A 26,463-nucleotide genomic window follows, 5' to 3' on the forward strand; every position below is an offset into this window, starting at 1 on the left:
AATGAGGTTCTTATTCAATTGATATGTTGTTTCCTCCTGCAGACAGAAAAACTGATCTAAGATATGTCTGGCAAGGGGAGATTCATCATCAATAATATTGCACACTGGTTGAATACAGTAAATATAATTTGACAGTATGTTTAACATGAGACTTGCCATGTAATTGTCTTCAAATCCAGGAAAGGTTTCATGAATGAATGATAGACTATCTCATGTAGTGTCTAAATGATGAAGAAGAAGATGAAGAAAAAGTAATGTTACATATCAAGTCAGATCAAACAGCTTGCGTAACGCCTAAAACAATCATTCCTATCCCATAAAGTTACAATGGTAACATGGTATACATCGCCAGTAAATAAAGGAAACTTATAACAACTTGTATAGGTTTCCTTTGTCAAGAAGTGTACAAGTGTCAACCTCTGGTGTTATAAAAGGAAACCAACCCAGTCCAGAAAAACGGCAGTGCCTCAAATGTCCACTTGAGGTCGGCGAGAAAACTCATCTCATATTAAAATCTGTGTTATTACAGCAGCAGGACAGACTTTAATGCATCATATCAGCTTGTTGTCCTCGAGGACCACCAATGCTTCACCAATGGGAGCAGTGAGCAAGTGAGCGCTTTAATCTGGAATCTGACCCCTACATATTCTGAAATATTCCCAATTTTACTCTCTGAAATATTAAGGCTCAGGGTATGCATAATAAGGCATATTTAGGGACATGGCGTATTTAACTGGCAGGCGAGTGCCTAGGAGCTATTTACAAGGTAGCAAGACTATGACCTCTTTGCATCTTAAGGCTTCATAACGCCTCCTCAGAAACCTCTAGTGTGTTACTGACACTACATTCATGTTTTATACAGTCTATGGAATTACTATACACCATGCATGCCATCATTAATAGGTGATCACCCAGCACTGTGGTTGGTTAGTGAATAGTAATAAATACTTAGTGTGTAGCATTAAAAAGGTTGATTAGATTAGAGAGCTGTGGCTGTGTTTGAGTCAAGTGGTCCTGACCTTAACAGATCCTTGGTCTGCTCATTACATCATTACAGCTGACTGTGAAGTAGACAAAACACAGAAAGAGACCCAAAGACCTGAGCCTCAGTGTCCTTAGACCCTGCTGAGTTCTGCTTTGCCTGATTGACCGAGCTCAGTTTTTCAGTAGTCTGCTGCTATGATGTCTGAAACTGAAATGTGAGCCTCTACAAGAGAGCTGGAGAGAGATATGATTAGTAATACACCAACATTGAGTTTCATGGTCAGTAGAAAGTATCATTTTACAACTACTCTGTTGCACAAGTTATGATCTTAATAAAGCCATCTTTAAACACATGTTGGTTGTTATTCTTCATTCTATTAACAGAGCACCTCAACAATTTTACATTACACTTTTATGACACCAGATTCCTCTTCAAAGGGTCTGCTTGGATGCAGCAGAGCCTGATATATTTTGTCTTGCAGCTTATGTAGCCTTGAGTCACTTGCCCCAGCAAGATGAGGGACGGGCTACGGAGGGTTTTCAGTTTCGCCTTGCAGTCTTTAGCCCATGGTTATCAGATGTTATGCAGGCACAGGAAACGTATTCAACTTTTCTTTACAAACTCTGACATGCCTGATCGGTGGAGTTCCATCCTACTTGATTTATGTAACAACTCTGGCTCTCTTCTTCACTACAGGACCATTGTTTCGCAGCCCATGTGAGCTGCTGCCTGTGGGGATGGGACACCCTGTGCAGGCCATGTTGAAGAGCTTCACCGCCCTGTCAGGCTGTGCAAGTAGAGGCACCACCAGTCTCCCCCAGGAGGTCCACATCATCAACTTGAGAGGACATGCTCCAGAGGGACCAGACAACACCCTGGTAGAGGTGAGTCATACTCTGGAAAAGAGCTAAACTAGGAATTATATTCTCCACCACAATAATAAACTCTTCAATAAAACTGTTGAAATTAGACTTTGACACAGTCAGATGATCTGCCCTCTCATCGTCTTGTTATTTTTATTGTTTAACCTAAAAACCTAAAAAAGTGCAACTACTGCTGCACTGGATATTTCCACTGCCCTTTTTTGTTCTATTTAAACCGGTGGCTCTGATAAAGACTTGATTCCGTTTCCCTTCTGCTCAGTGGAAGCTTCCTGGCCAAGGTTAGGGAGGAAAGGCAGGGTCACAAGTTGCTTAGTGAAGCTCATCCACATACAGACCTGCCAACACTCCCGATTTAGGCGGGAGTCTATACCACTTTGTAGCTTATTCTCCTGCTGTACTCCTGAGTTGTTATTTCTCCCGACAATCTCCCTATTTCACGTTGATGTCAATCAAATCAGTGTCCCTCAACTTCTTTTTCGAGAAGTCCTCTACTTGAGCCTTATATTCAAACCCCAAAACATCCCCCCCTCCTCTCCCTGTAGATGGTTTGATCCAAAAGACTCCGCATGAGATGGTTTCTGACAGCAGGTAAACACAGACACTGAGCGTCTGGTAGATCTGCGACCCCGGAGTTCATTAGACAAATTTTTATGAGTTCAACAAACTTCTGCACTGTTTAAAGATTTGATCCATCCCTCATTAAAGTGGGTCAGCCCTGTTCTTGCTAGCTAACTTAAGTTGTGACTTGAAATAATGCAGCATCCTCTTTAAAGTTCATAAGGAGAGTTTAGAGCTGTGTGAATTTGATGACAGGGTGCTGACAGTGTCACTATCACAATATCACAGATGAAGTTATTAAATGCTAAACTCTACCTGATAACGTCAGGTGGAGATGCAGAGGAAATCTCTTCCTTCTTTAAATAAAGAGCAGAAAGCAGCAGAGGCTGAGGATGCAGAGGTTACTGTGGGTCAGATAACATTTAGCTGTTGGTAATAAATATGATTTAAAGGACCCAGATATATGACTTTAAAAAACACATAGAGTTATAGATTCATGTTACAGAGACTCCTTCATTCAAAATGCTCATATCTTCACTGAACAGCAACACCCCAAGCTGGTGGACTAAATGATCTCACAGTTACATGGTGAACCAGTCTATTTGGTGAGCTATTGGCTTGCATACTAGATGCAAGGTACATGCTGATATTTACGCAAGTCTGTCACAAAGGCTCTTGAAGTGTCTTTATATTTTCTTTGTGGTATCATACCAACTACTCCCCCATCATCATCATCATGTTATGGATTATGTTTTCAGGCACATTAATTAAATCCTTGTCTTAAAGAATTGTCTTTTTGGATGCTTGGTGATCAAGCTTTAATGCATCATAATTTTCTCTTTGATTTCACAATATGTTCCATTTTTAAATGACGCCCCACTAAGCATATTAAAATAAACTTTAATGACTGTCTGGAGGATGAAACACAAGACAGTAATTAGTTACTTATTTAAATGTCTCCAGCTAGATATTTTCCAACCACATAATGGTTTTGAGCAGGTCTTTTTACAGTTATCTAATTTATACTGTCAACACATCTCCCTCTCGTGTTCCCAAATTTCATTCCTGTTTTGAAACCCCTCCCTGTCTTAAGGTGATACGCAGCATGTCTCATGGCAGGTCTTCTTAAAGTTAGCCATAGCTTCTAAATGAATCATGGGGCCCACAGCTTTAAAAAACGCTGTGTCTGGATTTTAAACTGTCCGAGATTCCCAACCCCCTCAGTCACTACAGGGTGAAGAGCAGCATGTAGAGACTCGCCATCGCAATTTAGCTGCTGATGTTGGCTTAAACGTTCCCCAAGCTTAACATACAGAAACTCACAGTGTGTGTGTGTGTGTGTGTGTGCGTGTGTGTATGTGTGTGTGTGTGTGTGTGCGTGTGTGTGTGTGTGTGTGTGTGTGTGTGTGTGTGTGTGTGTGTGTGTGTGTGTGTGCGTGTGTGTGTGTACATTAGCTGATAAATACAGAAATATTCTCTGTTTCATGTGCTTGTTTTGAGGCCTTCCTACATAGACTTAAATAACAGATTGTGGTAATCACAGACTGAAGAAGGATTTGTCATGCAGTATTATCATCTCATATTTTACTCTTCATAGTTTAGTAATGAAGAGCTACATGGCTTCTTGCAAACGTGAATTTGTCAGATAATTATTTGAGCAGATTTGATTTGTTATTGTTATCATAAAAGATGCTTGTACGAGAAACATATTACAAATTTAAGAGGCAATTAGGTCCAGAATTACAGATATCCTGAAGGGAGACAGCAAAATCTGATTCTAATTTCCTGGAGTTCAATCAAAATCTTCAAGATGTCGGCCTGAAATCTAATTTAAAATGTAATTGCAAGATATCTGAAAGACACTAACATCTGGTTTTAATCTTACTTTCTTTAGTCACAGTTGTATTTGAGATATCTGCAGTTTGTTTACTTCCTGTCAGCACTGAATATAGGACTTAAAAAGGAATTTTAAATGGTCCAAATCTGAGTATAGATATTTCCAATAACATGCTCATACAGCCAAAATGAACAAGGGAATTTGAGTATCATATCCTGAATGATTCATTTATCTTGCCCATAATGAAAATTATTATTTTTATATACATTCAAAACGTACTTTATAACACGTGGAACTAACACTGAATCAGCACTGTCATTGACAACTGTACCTATGTCCTTGATATGATATTGAGGGTAAACAGTTTTGAATATTGAAAATACATTTCTCAGAGAGAAAATATACTACCACCAAATTCAAAATGCTTTACAAATATCTTTAATTGATCTATCAACCTGTTTAAATGGCATTCTGCCTCATTAAAATGTTACATTCTGTAGTTATTACTGTGAGTAGTCACCTCTGATTAAATGTTGAAAGGGCTCATCAGTCAGACAGGTTTGATACCAGGATGGATTTATCTTTTACTTCTGTCTGCTGCATAAGTTATAAAAGATGTGTCCACTTCAGTTAAAACAACTTGTCTGTGCAATGATCTGATATACATTTTGCTAGCTTTAGATAAACGTAAGTCAAACGTAGAGTGTCATTTATCACTGATGGATATTCATGTAAAACAAACTGAATTTGATTTAATTTATACTCCTCTCGACAGGCGGTTCGTTTAACAAAGGAAGGTCCAACTGTAAGGATTTCTGACAGAAGTTTAAACCTTTTCTGACAAGGACACTTCAGATATTCAAACAATCTGAACCACATTTTAGCTGCTGTGAAAGCTGTCACACTCACGACTCTGCCTGTTCAATCTTCCTGCTCTCAAAAAATCTTCTGCTTGTGTTCAGGCACCAATAAGGATTTTTGAATTCTGTGTAACAAGGTCTAATTGTAAAACTGTTGTTTGTGCTTGGGCTCATTTTATTCAAAACCAATAGCTAGTTGTTTTTAAAAAAAAATCTGAAGAAGGGAAATAACTTCATGGGTTAAATACATTTATTCAAATGTATTTGACGTTTTTTGAGGGTTTTCTATCTTCAAAAATCTATAATGCACAGTTTTCTTCATACAGGTCTCAAAGAAAAACAGCTACAGATAGGCCACCTTAATTTTGAGCGTCTGTGAAATCCATCTTTCACATCAGCTTATCCAGCTGTTGGTAACCCATCACCTTCATGGTCAAGCAAGGACTTGTGTGGAGGAGGCAGAAATCCAGCTGTCTGTCCCCCTGCCTACAGCCTTGGCTGCACAAGGTCACTGCAGCTCTTACTGAGATTAAGTGACCCTGCTGGACGCTCATTCTGTGAGTGGAGGTTTCTGTTTGTGATAAGATAAGACCCCCTAAAGGACACTCGAACACTTTGTCCACTCCCTCTCTGTCCTTGATTGCATTTTCACTTTGGTTGTGGGCACAGATCGGACACAAGCAGCCTCCGCCAAAGTGCTCGCCTTGGACATGACTGTGTTGGAGGGCACAGAGTGCGTCACACTCTGGTCTCATCCACACTATCTGCTCAGAATCTTTCATGACAGTGAGAAGGGATGATCCAGCAGGAATTAAAACTTGAAAGGGCATCTTAAAATGATTAACATTGTTGCTCTTATTTGGGCAAGAGTCTCCCAAGGCTGTGGAAAAGGAACCCGTTGAACTTTATGCTGTATCCTTGAATAGCCCAAGCTTAAAGCTGAGTCATGCTAAACCCATTCCTCACCCAGAGGAGGGGTACTTGTGTTTCATAAAAACAGCCTTTTCCAAAAAACACAAACATATTCCACTGAATTGACTATTATTAAACAGCAACACCTTTCGGCTTGAACTGTTGTGCTGACAAGTTTGTTGCTTGCTAAAACAATTAACCCCAGAGTCACTGCAACATAGCAAACTGTCCTAAACTTCCAAAATCTCTCATGCAGCAAAGTTTGTTTAGACTCAGTTCATTTGGATGCACAGTTCATGCCAGTCACTTCTATTTTTGCAGAACCTTCACTAAAGCCAACTTTATGTTTGCCACTGAGTATTAGGAAATATCATACTATCTTATAGAGTTGAAAACAGTCTCCATAGGACATTTACAATCATTTTAACGCTTAAAGCCATTACTCTACGATATTAGTAAGTGGATGTTGTGTCAACATCTCTGATCCCAAGCCCAGTCTGATCATAAAATAAGGATTTCGTCTTCCAGAGAGAGTAGACAGAAGTGGTGTAGGGTTTTCTCTGAATTCTGCTTGTAAGTGGCTAAATGGTTTCTATGGCCAAATAGTCAAAAGTTCATTGACTACAGATGACAATACAGTGTAAAGAAGTGCAAGTCAGGCGGAAAGAAAATGATGCACCAATCAAAGGAAGACAAACAGTGAAATTGTCCATGACGGAGCTTTTCAGATTCCTTTTACAGTGAGGTTCAAAACTCCAATTACCGCTTATTACCATCCGAGAAACAGAGGCTAATATCTCAAATAGGGACTTAAAATACATAAATCTTCCCAAAACCTTAAACCATGGTCTTGTAAATACAAATTTGTTAATATCAACTCAAATATGTATTAATTAAAAATACCCATGAGCACCTTATTTTTTTCCAATTCATGCAAAACAGATACTTGTATGTATTATTTCATGAAGGGACAGGAGGACGGTATAGATCTTCTAATAAAAGAAAGCAGAAATCAACATTTTCTAAAAAGTTGGAACTAGTCCTTTAATTTTCGCAGTTTAATCAATTTTGGTTTTCAAATATGGAAGCGTTCAGATTGTTTCCTCTCTCAGTAATGGGTTGTTTTTCCCTGTTTGCTTTGGCATGTGTAGCCTTTGCTTATTTTCTAAGTCAGCAGAGAGGTGGCTGGTTGGTCTGTGACTGTGGAGATTTCTCCTCCTCACCTCTGCTGATGTGTGAGGAAGTGGTGTCTGGGCCACAGAACAGACAGTATTTGGATGTTTTGAGTGATGGCCTGCAGGACAAGAGGTGCCTGTGGATGATGTTTTGCTGTGCTGGACTAGCTGTCTGGGTTAAGAGGCTGCTGGGGAACAGGTTGTGCCCCAGTGACTCCTCAATAAGTGTTTGCAAAGCCCAGCCCTTTCCCAGGTATGGGACTACACATGTTGTTGCACATGGTCTGTACGGGCTAATGCTCACAAAGGGGATCACATGGTCAATTTCAGACAGTTTTACACACACACAGGCAGACACACATCCTGCAGCTGCGATGTGTGAGGCCTGCTTCACATCTCTTTCACATCCATGTGTGAAAGTTGCGGCTTGCAGTTTCTCCATATTTTCAGTAAAGACGTGAGAGCAATGAATCGTTTCCTGCCTGCCCCGGTGAACCCTTTCTGTATGGGTATTAACTAAGGGGTATGAACTGTTAGCCACAGAAAGAAATGCACAGCTGGCCCTGACTCAGAATACACACTCTGGCCCCTGGCCAATTTCCACACCAAAGCTGAGTTATTAAGTGCAACAGAACACCTCAGCAGTGACTGTGCAACGTACGTCGTCTGGAATACCCTCACATTTACAGGTCATGCAGTCAGCGTAGAATAACACCAGAAGGAGAAAATATGCTAATCATCCATTCCAGTAGCCTAAAGCTAGAATTAAACACAATAATATTTTGGATAGTATTCTAGTGATGTACAAGTCATGTGCTCAGATGTGCTGTAGTGACAGTATAACACTTTTAAGCAAACAATAGATAAGTCAAATTTTCTCAGATCATGCAGTCATCATAATAGAAGTATATATCCAGTATACCAATATCTTAGGTCATGTTTATCTGATATTACTTTTTTAATGCCTAAGTCATATTGCCTTAGCATATATTTGATTGTAAACTGACAACTCCCACTTTGGAGGCCTGTTGTTTCTCTAGAAGACATGGGTGGAGTGGGAACGATCCTGCTGAAAGCCCTGAGGGCAAACACTTCCCGTTACCAATCACAGCCTGGTTTTCTCGGCATGTGCTTTAAGCCAACAGCAGGGAGATTGAGGAGGATGTTGATGGAGAAGAAAAATTCAAAAGAATGACTAAACAAGAGATCAGGCAATACAAATTGGCAGAAGAGTTAATTGCAGGGTGAAACTCAAGAAGCTTCAAACTGAAAAACACACACCACTTCTTACATAATAAATCTTAAAGAGTCTCAAAGCCAGAGCAGAAGAAGACAGTCAGGTTTTATTTCAGGTCAGTATTATGTTGAGAGACAAATTTGTCTCAGAGGGCATGACACACCTGGTGAAAGTATCCCAGAAGGCACATTACTCCTCCTGAAGAGACTTTTAGCCATGCTAACTGTAAAGCACAATTACTCTATCAGTCTATTGGTTCGTCAGTTGGACCAACATTTTGGTCAATATGAAAATATCTCAAACACTACTAGGCTGATTGCCATGGGTGTGTTCACACATTCATCATTCTCAAACTGTAAGTGAGTCAGCGGTCCAGTTTGGTGAGGACGATTTTCATATTTCAGCAAATAGAATCCCTTTTCAGTCTTCATCTGTGTTTCCCAGAAATGAGACGTGCCCCAGACAACTCCCACCTAGCATTAGCTAAGCATATTATCCCGCATAACTCTTCTGTGATTTGAAACTTAAATATCTTTATGGTAATCTGGATTCTTACTTTACATTCTTTTAGACAGTGGGCTGTTTGTGTCACAGTGTCCTAACTCTACTTTTTCACAGGATGACCAGCGTTTAAACGGGCTCATGTGAACATTTTTTTTTCCTTACAGTAGAAGAGTTATTCACATTTGTCTGAAACAAAGACTGATGGTTACATCAGCTCTTGTGGATTTGATCAAAGTAACAGAAGCCCCTTTTTCTTACTTACACCCATGTGGGCCTCTAAAAAGAAAGGCAGACCCGGCTCGGATCCTGGAGTAGGATTATTAGTGGGACTGTTCTTGGCTTGGATCCGTAAAGCTCATAGTTCCAGACAGAGGCGATATGTGTCAAATAACAGTACAATCATTTTCACATTTTCACAAAATTGTATAAGATTGAATAAAAGGATGTAATCTTTCAGAGCAAGAAAACAAATGAGAGTTAAAGTCAGAGTGAGCTGTCCTGCAGAACAGACTGCTGCTGAAATTTCATCCAGGCATTTAGCCCTCAGGGATTATGAGGCAAAATATCTTTTTGTGGGTTGACTACTGACCTGAAGGTGTTGGTGTTTTGCTTAAGCTCTACCAAAACAATGACCTCATTTTGGAGTGCTATTTTCTGTTCCCTTTCACTCTGGTTCAGCAGTGCAGGTATCAAGTTTGAACTTTTTTCCATATGTTCCTTCTGTCAGATGCTGAAGTGGCCTTTTGCACCTTGCTTACAAGCTGCCACCACCACATGTGCATGGATGTAGAGTTTGGCATTACTCTGGACACCTTTGTCCCAAGTGGCAGCTAAAATAAAGAGCACAAAAGCAGAAGAGGGGCCTGTCTGGGCATATAGCCGGGTGATAGGGTGGAAAATAAACAAGAGGAGCTGGTGGTATCTCGAATCGGACATCTTTCTGTAATCAGCTCCCCAAAAGCAAACATCAAACGCAGCCACTTGCTGTGGATCAGGGTGAGGCAGAGCAGATGATTACTTTATCAGCTGGAATTTGCAGATATCTTGTGTGAGTGACTGTAGCTGGAGGAGCTCACCAGGCAGAGAGAATAGCAGCAGATATGAGCTCAGCTTACACACATGACAACCTGCACACACAAAGCCAGAACTGTTGTGTTTCTTTTTAAAGTAAAAAAAATGCACACAGGAATAGAATAGCTGTATGATACTTAAATGGTAGTTGTTATAGCAGAAGATAGAGAGGTTAAATACTATTAATTTGTGTGTGGGTAAACAAGCCATGGCCAGCCCTGCCTAAGTCAGTGCCCCAGTTGAGCCAACTGAGTTAAAAAAAAAAGGCTAAACACACCTCTGAATATAGGACATTTAAATACTTGAATAGTTAAATATTTAAGTGAGTGAGCTTAAGTTGGCAAAAGCTTAACTAAACAGATATTAAATAGCACTGGGGAGACACTGATTGTAAACTTTACACTGATTTACTCAGTGTTTATGCAGTTAATAACCACAGGGTATTTGTTTAGAAGAGGAGGAGACCTGAATGATAATAAGAATTATGGATGATCATGAAATTTACAGCCTAGTGTGCATGGACCTTGGAATTGTTCTTAGCACAGTTACTTTTTTTATGTGTAGATATTCATCAACATTGAAACTGAATCAGGGTCTTCTTGAATCTTCTCATTTAAATCTGCTTCTTTACCTTAAGCTTCCCCTAAAAATACATTTACATTTTTTCTCATAAGGACTGAGGAGTCTGGTGTTTAGTTCAGCACCATCTGACGGAGCACAAACTTCTCGCCCACAGCAGAACACTCATTTACAACAAAGACTATTACTGTGACCTGAAAACCTAATTTTCCTCTTGTGTTACCATCATTTCACCAAGTTATTACACATATCAAAACAAACACTGAGCTGAATTTTAATTTCACTGTGTCACAGGAAGTAGGACTGTTATCTTTCCTCCTGACCCTGTGCCCTGGCTTCAGTGCTGTGGTATTTTCTGCAGCATGTCCTGCCATTCTGCCATATCACTCAGATTCTTATCCAGATGTCCTGTCTCACTTTGACGTCTTTTCAGGCTGTTCAGGCTGCTAGCAGCTTGGCGTTGAGAGCAGACTGATTGCCATCACAGTTCAGGGGGGAAGGCTCCAGGTAACATCCCCATCGCTCTCACAAATATGTGGGTGGCACTGATAAGCACAGTCAACAGGTTTTTCGACCGCCTGCACCCCCTCCATCACTTAGCTCCATTGCTCTAGCTCCCTTTCCTTCCCTCTGTACACCCTCAGTGATCCAGAAAGAACCAAGATCCAGACAGACAAGACACATGCACATGCACACACATCAGGTAACACAGTGTGATTGGTCCCAGACAGTGTGTTCTCTGCACTTGGAGCCATGACTTTATGGTCCTCAGGCAGACCTCTTTGTTTTCAGCCTTTGCAATCTTTGAGGTTCCAATATTTGTTGTAATCTTGGATATCTGTCAACTTAAGTAGAGCATGGCCAACCAGGTTTTTTTTTAAGTAGTATGAAGGGGAAATAATCTTTAAACTGAGGGTGACTGATATAGAGAATTTTATCTTGTTGCTATGAAAATAGACCCTCTCTAACCGGCTTGTGCACAGTGACATGCACCGATATATCTTTGCAAAGGTGATAAGAAGACTGAATTCATAAACTATTTACTGTATTGAGTTGTATTTAAAATTATTACATATTTGTAACCCATCCTACTGCAAAACATTATGGTCTCAACTGCAATGCACTGCGGCATGCACTACAGACAGTGAAGAGAGAATTGCAAACTACAGATCAGGAGCGAGCTTCTCTGGAACAATGTTTGATGACACTATAGGATGCGAATGTTCAGCTGCCTAAGTGATTCAACATCATCGCCCTCACTAGTCGGCCTAACTAGTTGGTTAAACAAGTTGTTGATATTTGTAACATTGTAGGCCCAAAATAAAAGTCATATGTTGTGCAAGCTGTAGCACAGCAACTCGCCACTAGCCAGGACTGTAGCTCCGGCTTGTGTATTATGGCTACTGCCATAATGCTAGAGTGCTTGACTACCCACATGTAAACAAGCACAGATGACAGATGGCATCTCCTAGCATGGCGCTGTTTGGTAATATTTTGATTAGTAAATGGAGATACAGTTGTTTGTAAGCTGTGTCTGGTGTACTCGACAAAACAATATGTAACCAGCAGGCTGGTAGTGCTAGCTCTGCTATCCTTAGCCACACTCTGCAAACCAATTTGACATTGTTGAAACACAGACTCGGTAATTCTGTGTTTAGCTGTGTTAAATCAATTATTCTCAAGTCTGACAGTTTTCTGAGTGTTTTCTCACCTTTATATGAGTCAGCTCGTAGGAATTAAATTATATCATATTAAAAAAAACAATGGGCCTCTTATTGGCGGGATGATAGAGATGGGCAGATCATTTTAGCTTCTAATTTGAACTCATACTGGATCTGATTCAAACATCAGTCAGTCATTGTTATTCAGGCACTGTTCAGTATGCTCCTCATGTCAGTTATTTTTTCCCTGATTATTATTTCCTGGGAGGGAGAGTGCCTTTCAAGATTAGTCTTACTTTTTTGCCTAATTAAAGGATGTTTGGGGTTTTCTGTGAATCAACAGGGATCACCAGGCACCTAATCAGCTCTGTCAATAACGGAAACTGCAAGCACTGATACCGAGCTCTGACTGCAGGGTGTCAGTGTTATGAAAGTATCACATAACAACGTTGATGCTCTGTGTTTATGAGGCGCACTTGAGACTTGATTTAGCTGGCTTGAAAGGTCATGAAATTGCAACCACATGCTCAAGACTGGGCAAACAAATCACCCTTTATAATTACAGCCATCAGTATGCTCTAAATCTAACTATGGAGCTTTGTTATGAAATACAGGATTGTGTATGACTCATCATTTGGGTTCCAGTCGGCGCTCCGTTTGTTGTCGTTGAAGCTGATTTAAAGCTGAAAGTTGAGGCTGTTTTGGTATTTTTTTAACATTTCCATTGTTTACACATGCTACCACCACTAATGGTATGCTCCCTGATGGGCCTGGCTTATCCTGCTACAGCTGTCGTCCCTTGTGTGGAGTGTAGTTTCAGTAACGTGATAGCTCTCCATCCATTGCTGCTGGCAAATGCGCCCCATAACTGTGACGAACCCTGGACTCACAAATCCCTGTGCCAGCCTCCTGATAATCAATCAGGTGTGGCCTCCTGATCCAGCAGAGCCCCCTGCTCTTTTTAGGCTTCGATGAAGGGGAGGACGACTCAGTGCCACCACTCTTAGAGGCCCTGTGAAGCCCTCTGTTTCTGCACTTCTTCTCTTCACACCCTGGCTGTGTAACAAGGTCTGTTGCTATGTAAACTAGACCTTGTTACGGTAACTCTGTGGGCAGGGATGCTCACCAGCTGCTGTTGAATCTTAATCATCACTTACATTGTGCAACCTAGCTCTGCGGTCACAACAGATAGAGCTCAGCTTACTGTTTACTCGATAAACGTTGGATAGCTGCCGATAATTAGTTTTTCCTTTTTCACCATCAACTCCCCTTGGCACTTCCTTCTCTAAGCGCTCTGTTTGTATTTGGTATTCAGGTGACTCACGTCTTCTGGACATGTCTCTGTCTGGGTTTAATTTCCTCATCTTTTACAACTCTCTCTCTCCCTCTCACTCACTCACTAGCTCATATTCTGCTCCTGTCTCCCTCTTCCATCTTTCAAAGCCAGGGCCTCAAAGCCAGGCCAGGTATGATCATATCTTGGTTTTTGTTATTCTCAGAGGAGCGATGAACATGCTTTTTCCACAGTCTGGACTAAGTGGAACAAATATGCATGTAAAAAAGAAAAAGAAATCAGTGAGTCTCTCATCTGTTTGTTTGGATCATTATCCAGTTTGCAGCATAAATAACTGTTCAGTAATATCTTCCATTTGGTCTCAGAGTAATGACTTTGGCAGCACAAACACACAGCACCAACACTCACTTGTATTGCTATCCTCCAGCCTTAGAATCTGTAGAGGACAGATAATAAGACTTCGGTTCTTCACGTTCTCTCTGTCTGTGTCTCTTTAAAGTGGCTTCATACCAGCATCACAGGGACAAGTCTTTGAACACAGAGTATCTGCCAGAAGATAAAAATCACACTTTACTGACTGGAATACATTTCTCCCGAGAGAGACAGGAGTCTAAAATGCAGTGTGAGTGTGAGAGAGGGATATGGATTCAATGCTTATGCTCAGTAGCAGATGGAGTTTGCTCCATTGCTAAGAAATTAGAGATAGGCATATTTTTAATTTGTTACATTTTCATGGGCTGCGTAATGGCACTGTTTAAAACTTTGGCGAATACACTAAGTAACTTTCTTCCCAAGTATGCAGTCATTGGAATGAATAGAGGCAGCAACTATGTACTAATAATTAGCATGATAAAAAACTACTTCTTGTTTTATCCGTGGGTAATTAATGTGTGGAAGAGTTCCTCTTGTTTTTCAAGACAGATCCTTTACCTATCTTGTTACCTGACAAAAGATGGGTGGATTAAATAGAAACAAAGTTGTTTCAGTTAACCTGGATAGTTTTCTGGACTAAACGAGCAGTTTTATTTGATTTCCCTTTCACCAAAGGTACCGCCAAATGGAACCAAAACAGACATCTTTGGGGTTGTTCACTTAAAGCTGCTGTTGGTAGTCGTGATATAAATATCAGTTTGGAGAGAGATTTGGAATGTCAACACTACCCCTCCCCTCTCCGCTCCCGTAACCCCGCCCACAAAAGATTGTGCTCGTTTTATGAGGAAGTAGTGGCTTCCCAGCTAATCAGGGCAACATAGTGGGGATGCCACTTGACCAATCAGGACGGAGGATTGGAGATTAGTTATGATTGGTCCGTCATAATGAGAACAAGGGGAATAATAACATTGCTTTATACATAGGCATTGGAAAACACAGACATTTCGCAAGTAGTCTCAAAGTACTTCAGCAGAAAAACAGTAACGTTTTTGACACCATTCCAACAGCAGCTGTGATACAGTATGTTATGAATATTCCGTCATCCATGCTTCAATTTGTATTATTTCAAAATGTTGCCCAACATATTGTGTGAATATTAGTGCAGTAAGAAGAAATATGGAATATTTAATGGATGATAATCCGATCTTAAACTGTTGAACATTTATTCTGATTCAGAAGCCTAAACCAAATGACAGCATTACATAAATGTTTTCATTTGTTCATTAAGTACACTTTTGTCAATACCTAATAACTGTGAATGACACAAAGAGTGTATAAGGGCAGCAGAAACATATCGTACAACATATGTGTTATCAAAGTAGATCTTCATTTTGATTTCGCGCACAACATAACTGCATCAAAACAAATTAGTGCTGCGATTGTTCTCTGCAGTTTCTAATGGTTCTAATTCAGTCAAACACTCCTAATAAGAAACTGTCAACTCGTATTTACGATCCCTATCATCATAATTACAAATCATTTATTCCATTTTTAGGTTCAATGGAGGCACAAAGACTGTATTTATTCGGGAAAGGCGAAGGGCCAATATTTTTGCAAGCCGTGACTGATTGAGTTACTGCTGGGGTTGTTATATCACATAATGTGAATCCTTGTGAGTTGAATTAGTGATTTACAGACTTTTAGTGCTGACACACAGGATGGAGCTAATATGATTAGTCTGGGAATACAGAGGAGAGGAAGTTTAAAGTGTTCAGAGTATCACATCTCATCAAAGCTTGAAAGAGCAATTGAGAATTTGAGCTTTGGTAAGGGGGATATTTAAACAATTCTAATCTGTAAAAAGATAATAGAGATTGAGAGTCTTGCCTAATCTGTGAGTTAAGTGCACGCTCAGACCGTAAACCACCTGGCTAGATTTAGTGCAAATAGTCCAGACAGCTCGCACACTGAAAACAAGAAAACAACAACAGCTTTGGTCACAACATTGAGTTTGTTTTCCATTTCACTACCAGACTGTGAAAATCTATTTAAATGGCAGGCTGAGAACCAAAGGCATAGTTGCATGCAGTAGAGATGCTAACAGAGCCCCAACTACTTTCTATTTTTTCACTCTGGTAACAAAGACTGCACTGTGTGAAAGTTCAGATCCCACTGAGGCTCCATATCAGAGCTAAGCAAGTGCCTTTTAGGGAGAACTCAGCAGGCCGCCTTTGTGAATTTATCAGCAAAGTAAGTCCATAAACAACCACAGAGCCTGATAAAAAACAAGTCTACAATCTACAATCTACACCATCATAGCTCTGGAGTTACACCAAGGATTGTAACTGTTAGTATCAGAAGCTGATAGTTTTTTTTTTTATGTTTGAGTGAACATGAGAAAATGAAAGCTTTGACATTGATCCACAGGGTAGGAATTTTCTCTGTTTCTGCCCGTATCTCTTTCTCAGTGATTAAACCACTCTGTTGTTCCTGTATGTGGCTCAATTCAATTTTCTATCATCTCACCAGGTCGAGCTGCATCTGAAGCCCATCCAGTCTCTGCTGCGCCACCATAAGCCACTGGTCTTCGTGCTCAACTCCCCCCAGTCGCTGATCTGGAAGATCAAGACGGAGAATCTGGCCCTGGGCATGAAACATACCTTTCATGTGAGTCCAGCATCACTAAAAGCCTTTAAATCCTACTTCCTAAAACTGTGTATTCATTTCCTCACAGGCTAAGCTGTATTCCTGTTTCAGTAGCTGTCTTATCTGAGTGAAAAATATGAAATGATAAAAGTTTGCAGAGGAGGCCTTTGCACGCTCCATGTGGGGACATTTTAATTTCTGTTTACAAATACAATATATGAAATCCAGCTATCCTTAATACTGATGTGTGCTGCTATTCTGAGAGCTGGTGATTACACATCTCTTTAATATAATCATAAGTAAGAGAGCTTTCATTCTTTTCTCCAAACTCAAACCTGTATCACCCTCCCACATCATACTGCATGATATGATCATCTATTAAGATGCAATGTGCTCTGTCAGCTTTATTCCCTAACTATAACCACAGGGCTATTCCCTCACTGCCTCCCTCCCTCCCTCCTCCCAACAGCCCTGTTGATAGTTTGGCAGCTGTTCAAATCAGACAGGGCGTATCCACAAAAATCTCTAACAAGGGGGGAATGTTTGGGAGCAAACAGTAAACCACTAAAGCTCTCCGGAGAAAGGAGTTGAACTTCCACCTCAAACTTTCTGCTACATCCTAATTCATGTTGTAATTAATTAATAATCAGTCAAAACTCAAAAATGCTACTTATTCTAATTTGAACTCCAGCAAGACACTAATCAAGTAAAGAAAACCTTTATCACTGACTTCAAACGAGACTTTGCAGCTTTCAAAATGGAAGTCATGGCTAGGAGTTATAGTTGTATGGACAAAGAAATGTTAAAACTTTCTTCATTCCCAGGAGTCTTATAAATTTAGCCTTATCGGCGCATAATTATCACAACCTGAGTTATAACCTGTATTAGTACAGAAGTCTGCCTTCATGTTAATCCCACGCACATCTACCTTAGAGTAAATCATTTCCACTTTACACTCTCTGTGTTATTTTGCCAGACATCAATATAAAGTTCATTGGAGTGTTAATCAAGTGAAAAGCTGTGATTTGTAGTGTCTTTTTTGTTATTAGTAAAGTTTTATTTTCTGTCCATGCCTTTTTTCTGACATTTTCTTGGGCGATTAATATGGATGCTGGTCTGGAAATAAAAGATTATAGTTTTGGCGGCCTTTTAGATGCAAATTCAGGAGAATCATCTTGCTCCACTGCATGAAGACAGATTTTCTGAGAGAGAAAACTCATATCCGTCAGAAATAAGAAAACTAAAAGTAGTGAGATGGTTGAAATACTGCATGGTAGCATGCAGTAAGAAATGTTTGACTGTCTTTCAAAAGGCTTTACAGTATTGCAGAGAAGCCTAGTAAAAGTCATATAAAGAAGTGAATATTAAGCATGTTCTGAGACATGCTTAAATTTAGTTTAAAGGTCAGTCAAACAGCCAAATTCAAGTAAACTTTATAAGCTTGTTTTTTTTTTCTTTTAAAACTCACATTCTCAGTTCAAAGTTGAAAACAACATCCCAATCACTTTCAGAGGCTTGTATAAGAACCAGAGCACATGTCAGGGAAGAAGAGACTAGGATTTGGTGAGGGATATGTCAGTGTAGCTGGAGCCAGGTCCCCTGGAGAGCCAGCCATATTTAGTAAAGGTACCAAGGGGCCTCGCTGGGAAACTTAATAAAAAATGTAAAAATGGACTCTTACAGTGCACTTGTTTAAAGCCGGTGTCTCACATGAGAAAATCATCACAGAATGAGGTCCAGAGGCCTCATCCATGGCTTACTATACTATATTGCAATGGAATTTTTTTTTCTATGCCTTTAAATGCTGAGAAAGCTTTCCTGTTTTTTTGGCTTCCCAGAAGTAATCATTTTCAATTGTGTGTTAACACCACAGCATTCTGCAAGAATGCAGTATCAGGTACAACAATGATTTCCAGATGTGGTCAAGTGTTTTTGGTGCTTACTTTTCATGAGCAGAAATATTCTGCCGTGAAAACCGATGTGACACGGACAAGAACAGAGATTGATTGCAAAATCCTTGCATTATGCACATCTATGCACACACACACACGCACACACACACACACACACACACACACACACACACACACACACACACACACACACACATTTATAAAAACCTTGTATTCCTCTTTTATGGATTGTCTTTGAAGTGTCTTTGACATTTAGAAAGTCAGGGTGTTAAAATTCCTCGTCTAGACCACATAAAACTTGTCGAGGCTTATCTGACAGATGACTTTCATCATAACGGTTATTTGGTATGTATCACCTCTGCACCGAGACTGATTACTGTACACTAAAGGATAAAGAACAAGGGTCTTATTTCTGATATTTTTTTGATAATCTAAAAAACATTTCTGTTTTGAAACAAAACTATACCCTCAAAACAATGTAATGTATTCTGTAAAATATTATAACTAATATACAAAATTAACAGGAATGCACCAAAACTGTTTTCAGTATTTTATTCTGCACAAATAGAAACATAGCTGTTAGATAAATATGCAACATGAATACTTGTGGTTCAAGTGCATAATACTCCTTTTAACAATTTCCTGTTTTAATGGAAATGTCATCATGTCAGAAGAAACTGATACACTCATGAAGATTGATGTTTATCTGACATTCTTTTATTTTCCTTAGCTGTGATGATGTGTGGCCTGTGAGACTGATGTTTCTGTAGAGACCAGCAGGTCACCATCACATTTAATGTCTCCCCTTGTCAGTGGTGTCGGACAGAGCACAGCTGACAACCATCATGGAAGCCTTCAGTACAAGCTGGACTGTTGCTGTGTGTCCAAGAACATCAGTGCCTTTTGCAGGGCAATGAGTCTACATGTCTGTTTATACCTACATTTAAAAGAGGCTGCTCTAAATGTGCTTTTTCAATGATAAGACACATCTCTGTATCAGAGGAATGTGTATCTTCAGATTAGCTAGATCAACTAAAACACATTATCTTTGACAAAACCAAGGTATAAGCTTACTCTGTTGGCACTTCATTATGATATGTTTCTGGGACATAATTCCAGTTTTCAAAGAGTGTAAAGAGATAAAGGGAATCTTAACAGTGAAGGAGGAGGCCTCTGCAGTCAGGCACAGCTGAGCCAATGGCTCTGACTGACTGCAGGGCCCCTTCTGAATGAGGTGTTAAGTATTTAGTGTTTGAGTGACAGCACTGAGCCCTCTTGTAGTGCAAGCTGCTGGCATCTTATCCCCCAGCCTGACTGCAGATGGCCCTAACCCAGAAGAGTCCTGGAGGCTGCTGCTCTTCCAAGGTTCACCCAACAATGAAATCTCCTTAACATGCCACACAACTCAATACCACATTGTACCGGAAGAACAATCCCCAGCCTTCTCTTCGCTGTGAGCATGAACTGATCTCATCTAAAGCAGTTTACCATTCACAAAGCTCTGCCCTCCTTATCTACTACTGCTGCTCTTTTGTCCTGCATAGCACTTACTATTCTAATGAGGTGACCTTCGTTTGGGACAAAGATTTTTACATCTTAAATAGAAAATTTCACAAGTAGATTTATTTCTTTGAAGAAACCACTTGAGTTGAATTTTAAGAGTTTCAAGCTGTTGTTCTCTTTAAACTGGAAGTGCTTAAAAGTGGTCTAAAATAGGCTCTTGATAACTTTGAGAGTGATGCCATCTTAAAGACTAAGGCTGCTTTCACGCCTTTGGAGAGGTTTTTCAGGGGGCGTTTTGGTCCTTGGCCCAGGTGGTTTGGATAAAAGTTAACACAGAAATTGCGCTCTGATATGCAACAAACAAGTGAGCCCAGATCACCGCAGAGGTGGTCTTGGCATGCTTGTAATCAAATCCTGGAGTGGTTTGTTTGCAGTGAGATCGCAATCAACCCTGCAACCGGAACTAATAGCTGCTTCATCACACTCCTGTAGTAGATGACAAAGTTAGCATAAGCCAACACACCGTCTTTATCCAGTTTCATCAACAGTGGAGCTAGTTCATCGCAGTTCATTGTTTTGATCTGAACAAAGCAAACAAGTTACAGTGTGAAAGCAACCTAAAGCTAAAGTAAAGGTTATTTCCAAGGCACAAAGTTAGCACTCTTGCCAATCACTGCTTTGATCAAAGTTGTTTTCAGTGAAGAGCATGTTAGTTCTACTATTTTAAGGAAAAATTAGCACACCATATTTCTTAAATTAAAAAATGGTTGTCAAATAAAAACCACATATTTTAAATAAACAGGACATTTCTTTTAACATTAATTTAAAAGGTAGGTCCCCAAAAATGGTGGTACAGTTATTGGAGATCTGCCATTCTTTGGAAGGGTTCAACTTTTTTAATTTGCCTGGTACATGGTATACATGCCACATGCTACTACCACTTTAAAATAATCAAATAAAACGATTCAATCATACACTTGTCAATGCTTTGTCCATATCAGTTACTGTAGGTGAATTTTACTGTGCCTGTATTTTGTAGTAACATACAAAGAAAGGGCCCAATATTGTTTTTGACTCAGTTAAAAGCCACATGTTTGGTTTTAACTTACATGCTTGCCTGTATTTTTCAACATATTTTTTTTATTGTAAATGACAGAAAAGGCTTTTAGGATGCAGAATATTTGATGGTTTTGGCAAATGTTAAGCCATTTTGGGTTGGCTGGGGCTTCTGTAGAATAAACCTTTTTTTAATGCTGTGTCAGCATGGCAGAGCTGGTGACTTCAACACAATCTCATCCTATCCCATCCTAATTTTCATCCCATTACCCAACAATCTAAAGTAGCTGGTTATTGATGTTCTTCAGTCATTACTGTTTATGATATGATAGTTACCTGGACATGCTGACAAAAAAAGCTAATGTTAGAAGCAATGCAAAAACAATTTTCAATAGATTCCCTTCACAGTTGCTGAATTGGATAATGGTTTGGGGGAGGGTTTAGCTAATGGTCGATTACATCATAAACTCGCATCGGGCCACAACAGTTCTTATCCACAATGGCCACAGATGTAAAACTCTCAGTGTCAATAATGATTCTGCCAATTCCCACACCTTCTCTATGGTCCCTCTCTAAAGGAGGAGTTGCTGTGGTGAGGGCTTTTAGTAACAGAGTCAAGAGGAACTGGTTTTGGACTTAGCACTCAAGAAACAGAAACCCACAGCCAGACCTCCCTCACGTAGCCTTTCCATTGAAGAGGCAGTTTCCTTGGGCTAATTGGACTCTGAATCAGGCCTGCCATCCCTTGTTTCCTGGTTCCAGTGCTCTGGGCTCGGTGGACACAGATGGGCTGACTGGAAAAGCTTCAGAGGCGTTGAGCACACTGTTGCTGTTGGCCACTTGAGACTGCTGACTTTTAAAATGCCAGAATCCAGATTTTTGTTGTAAAACATGTTCTCCACGGTATTTCATGTCAATCAGCAGAAGGCAGGAACCACCAAGGGTCTAAAAAATGACTTGAGAAATGAACTTTGAATGCGGGCCAAATTTCATTTTACCGAGGGACATTTGGGTTCCGAGTGAGACACATGTGCAGAGTGCGCCGTGTTGACTTAGTGGCCTTATGTATATATTTCTTTTTGGGGGTCAGGGCTGTGAAGGGCTGCGTTGCATCTCTACTCGAAAGGCTTGACTGGGATTAAACGTTTTATGACTCTTGATGGAACAACACTGTTAAGTTTGCTGTTGGCTGGTGCTGCCTATTGTTTGTTTGCCAAGCGTTGCCTTTTCACTCCTGTATTTCTTTCATTAGCTGAAGGCTCTTCCTATGAGTTTTGCTCTCACACAAGCTCTCTCCTCAGAGTAATTGTTAATGGAAAACATGGGCAGCCTCTATTGGTTTTCATTTGGAGACAAGAATGGCAGAGGAACTCTCGTGAATGGCGCGTAGACATATGGTATTGTTTTCTACACAACAGAGCCTGCCAGTTCTCAGGAACACATGCACACATGTAGCGAGCAGCGTGATTGGCTTTACATATCTCATCAAGGCAGATAAGATCAAATCAGTCACGAAAGCATTTATCACATTAATACCACCAGGGACTTGGTGCATGCTCATACTCTCTCAACCCTTTTTGCACTTCCCTTCACCCTTCTCTGTTTGCAACACCTCTTAATTTACAAACAGCCTTTTGCAATTCCCAGGCTTAGGGTGTTGCTCAGTGGAGGGATACAGCTTGATGATAATTGATGTCAAACATTTGGCCTGCTTTCTCCTTTTAACTTCACATATGGCTGTAATATGTTGATGCTTATAGACAGAAAGGACAGGAAATATACTGCTGGATGTATTGTGCAGGCATATGTGCTTAAAGAGAAGTGTGTTGATACTGAGAGAGTTTTTAGACAGATATAATACTGAACTGAAACTGTTTCTTTTCCATCAGTGAAGAAAGCAATAACATGTTAGCTACATGGAGTACTATATGCCTGCCTGCAAATATCCTTGCAAACAAAAGTACATGGGTTCCTGGCTCTTCAAACATGAAAGCAGGAGCTCGAGTCCACATGTTATGTCACTAACGTCTCTACATTTTTCATGTGCACTCTCTGCCAAGTCAGAGGAATGCCTCCTTAAGTCCAGGTAACATGCAGCTTTCATGTTTCAGAACATATTACAAAGTCATCACAGCTCAAAATCCGACTTTAAATCTGTTTGGCACTAATAGCTGTAGCATGCTTCAAAAGAGATGAGCTCTGTTTTCTTGCAGTGAGTTTTTTGTTTTACTTGGCAACCGGCTGCTGCTAACAGCTCAGAAGTACTCTGAAAAAAAAAAGACTTTTACTACAAAAACTGGTTGGTTACCAAGTCAACACAAATCAAACACAAAGATCTGTTGGAACTTCATGTTTAATAGTTGAGAACGATTTATCTGGCTCGTGCTGTGCTGCAGTTTAACTCTTCTAAATAATGCATAAGCTCTGCCCCTCCCTAAATTACAGGCTTCTTTGCTTTATGTAAGTACATGAGCAATAATACATATATTGTAGAGCGAAAGCTGACATCTTTTCCTCAACAGTAACGCTATCTATATTTATATATTCCACATAAACACATGAAAGAAATAGCTGTGTAGCTTCCAGCACTTTCAGAGCCCTTTTCCTGAAAGGGGCGCACATTAAAAAAACACACAAAAAAAAAGAAATGTAGGCACTCGCACAAATGGGTGTGACATGCAGATCTTTGCAGTTTTAGTGACCGCAGGCATTGGCAAAATCCAAGCACAGCTGGATGCAACAAATACGAAAGACTCAGTATTATTAGAATGAGGAATACAGAAATAAACTGGTGAAGTAGAGACCAATCACAGGAGCTCCTTTATCCTACAGAAAGAAGCCAGAGGATGGAGAGAAGCCTTAAACTTAATATCCAAAATACCAACCAACATCAAGACAAGTTTGCTGTCAATAGACAATAAAAGACAGCTTATGTGTACTGTTGCTCTAGTTGAAGGAATTTCGATGTTGCTTGATGTTGTTTTGGAATAGATTACGGCTTATGAATACATTGAGCCTCCACAGCTCTTCTCCTCTCATTATAACAAAAGATCTTCATCTTTAAAGCGCCTGTCTGGAGTCTTTGAGTTGTTGTGAAACAGATTGAAGTTGATACTGATGACCCTCAAAAGCAAAAGAGGCAATCATCAGAAAGATTGAGAATTTATTAAGTGTCAGTTTCAGTTCCTGAAACTGCTGTGAGGGGTAGGTGTCACACAGCTATTACAAGAAAACAGGATGAGATTTTTTGTCCGAAATAAACACTTTTGCATGCAGGGCAAGATTAGTAAAGTGATACGATGGGATCTTGGTCCATGGGGGGGACTGAACACAAATTAAAAGTTCCTCACAGCAGCTTTAATGTCTAATAAATGTAACCAGCTGTAAGTGTCAAATATCATTCCTTATTTATCAGGTAGAGACAAAAAACATCCCCTGGAAAAAACAGACTTCAGGTCTTTGGTATTAAGGGAAAGAGGAATAAGTAACACTAAATCCTGCTGTCAGAGTAATGTTAATATTACATAACATTATCTTGAGTGGTTTCAGGGATATTATGTGGTATTCATGGTTTAATGCATATGCTGTCATGCCAATAGGCCACAACTGTTAACATTTATTTATGGATACAATCTAAAAATGGCAAGATGTCAAACTCACTTTATTTCAATTCTTTGAATAACAAAGATGTGTTTTCAAAAAACAGACAAGAACTGTAATATGATGCACGTTTCATTCAACAGTTAGATTAAATACTCGTACTGCAAACATACATGATAGCTGTTATGTGAATTCAGAGACAACACAGCAGTTTGCCTGTGCCGCCTCAAGCCACCAGAATATCCCTCGTCTGCATTTGCGAAAGAGGTTGTCCAAGCAGAAACAAACCCCAAAAACTGCCCGCAGTCTGCCTGTAACTCTCCTCCGTCCTCGTGCAAACACATTTGTTTGGTTCCAGGAAATCACCAAACAGGCTCAGACTTAAAAAATTATACTCTCACAAGAGGAAAATTGTATAAAACTGCATTTTCCCCTAGTGCTGGCTGTGAGCCTGCAGGAAAATAGAACCCCGGTCTTTTTGGTCTGTCATCTGGGCATGCAACAGGGGAGACTTGAGAGCGAGAGCAGGGAGAGAGAGGGAGAGAGTGTGTTAAAGTGGGTCCGCACTTCCCTGTTTCACATTCTTGAGGTTTTCAGTGTTCTGGAAAGCCTGGAGCTAATTTGGCTTTCAGGCTTTCCCCCTCTAATTCCTTGCGACTAATTACAGCTGTATTCCCGCAATTAAACTGATAAACTCTGCTGAGCTTGGCAAAGTCAGCGAAGAAACCCCAGCCCCTCCTTACTGACTCAGAGTACCACCTCTTTGCCATCTTTCTTTCTCTACGTCGTAGTAAACACACTAAAAATAAAATGAACCTGAATTCTTCGACAGAGTCTGTCTCCTAGGCCCCAGTATTTACTGCCTCTGGTGACAATGCCAGGAACATCGAGGAGAGCGTCCAGAGGTCAGGCAGATGCTGTGCATGAGGAGATTGAAAAGTTCTTTCTGAGCAACATGAACACCCTGAAGGGATATTATTCCATTATCACTGAAATATGATTGCAATTGGGGGACAGCTCTGTAGCGTTATCACAGATAAGTGCACTGTCTTATTCCTCTTGGATTCAAATGGATTTAAGGTTTTAATCGGACCTTCCAGCACTGTGTCAGCTCATGCATAGGGATAGGATACCTAGGGAGAAAGAAAAACAAGCATGGAAATAAAATGAGGTAGACTGTCTAGACCGTGTGTTTGGACTCATTTGGTTGTATGGCAGGGATTTCAACACATGTGAATGTTTATCTCCTTGAAATGAGGCATATGGGCTGAGCTCCATTAAGTGCCAAAGGGGTGGTCCCTTCTCAATACACCAAAGCCAGTTTCCCTGTCAAAAGCAAATCAGCACTTTCTATGCTCTTCAAATTATTAAGCCTTTTCCTGGTTTCTGTCATTTTTTATGAAAATAGTATCTGTCACAGCTGGCTTCAAAAGAGCAACCATCTTCCCTACTTCCCTTCTTAGTCACATCGGTTGTTCCCATATTGAACAAACCTCAAAAAGGGGAAAAAATGACCTAAAATAAGTAAAATTATCTACAAATAGAACAAGAAATTCTTAATGATGATGTCTAATGTGTAGCTGTTTATGCATAAGAGTCCCAGAAGGGGTGTGGAAGTGTCAAGTCTCACCCTGAAGTGATCCTAATTTGCACCACCAGCTCACTATACATCATCCCACTTATCACCCAGCTACCAACTAAAGCAACAAACAAGTTGACACCAGATACTGATTATAAGACGATTTTATTGATTAACAAATGATTAATTCATGCAGCAAAAAATAGTCCCTCAGATTGCACGGTTGGTAACACTTCC

At 40.1% G+C, this 26,463-nt stretch overlaps 1 protein-coding gene across 1 annotated transcript in view; it reads left to right on the forward strand.

Annotated features, from left to right (window-relative positions):
* Nucleotides 1–26,463, forward strand: part of tgfbr3 (transforming growth factor, beta receptor III) — an 87,148-nt gene that overhangs the window by 26,904 nt on the left and 33,781 nt on the right. Inside the window, exons 3-4 of the mRNA XM_034710216.1 lie at nucleotides 1,682–1,869; nucleotides 16,459–16,596. Coding sequence (XP_034566107.1) covers nucleotides 1,682–1,869; nucleotides 16,459–16,596 — 326 coding nt within the window. The remainder of the gene's footprint in view (nucleotides 1–1,681; nucleotides 1,870–16,458; nucleotides 16,597–26,463) is intronic.

This window comes from Notolabrus celidotus, chromosome 2, assembly GCF_009762535.1.
Source record: "Notolabrus celidotus isolate fNotCel1 chromosome 2, fNotCel1.pri, whole genome shotgun sequence".
NCBI lineage: Eukaryota > Metazoa > Chordata > Actinopteri > Labriformes > Labridae > Notolabrus > Notolabrus celidotus.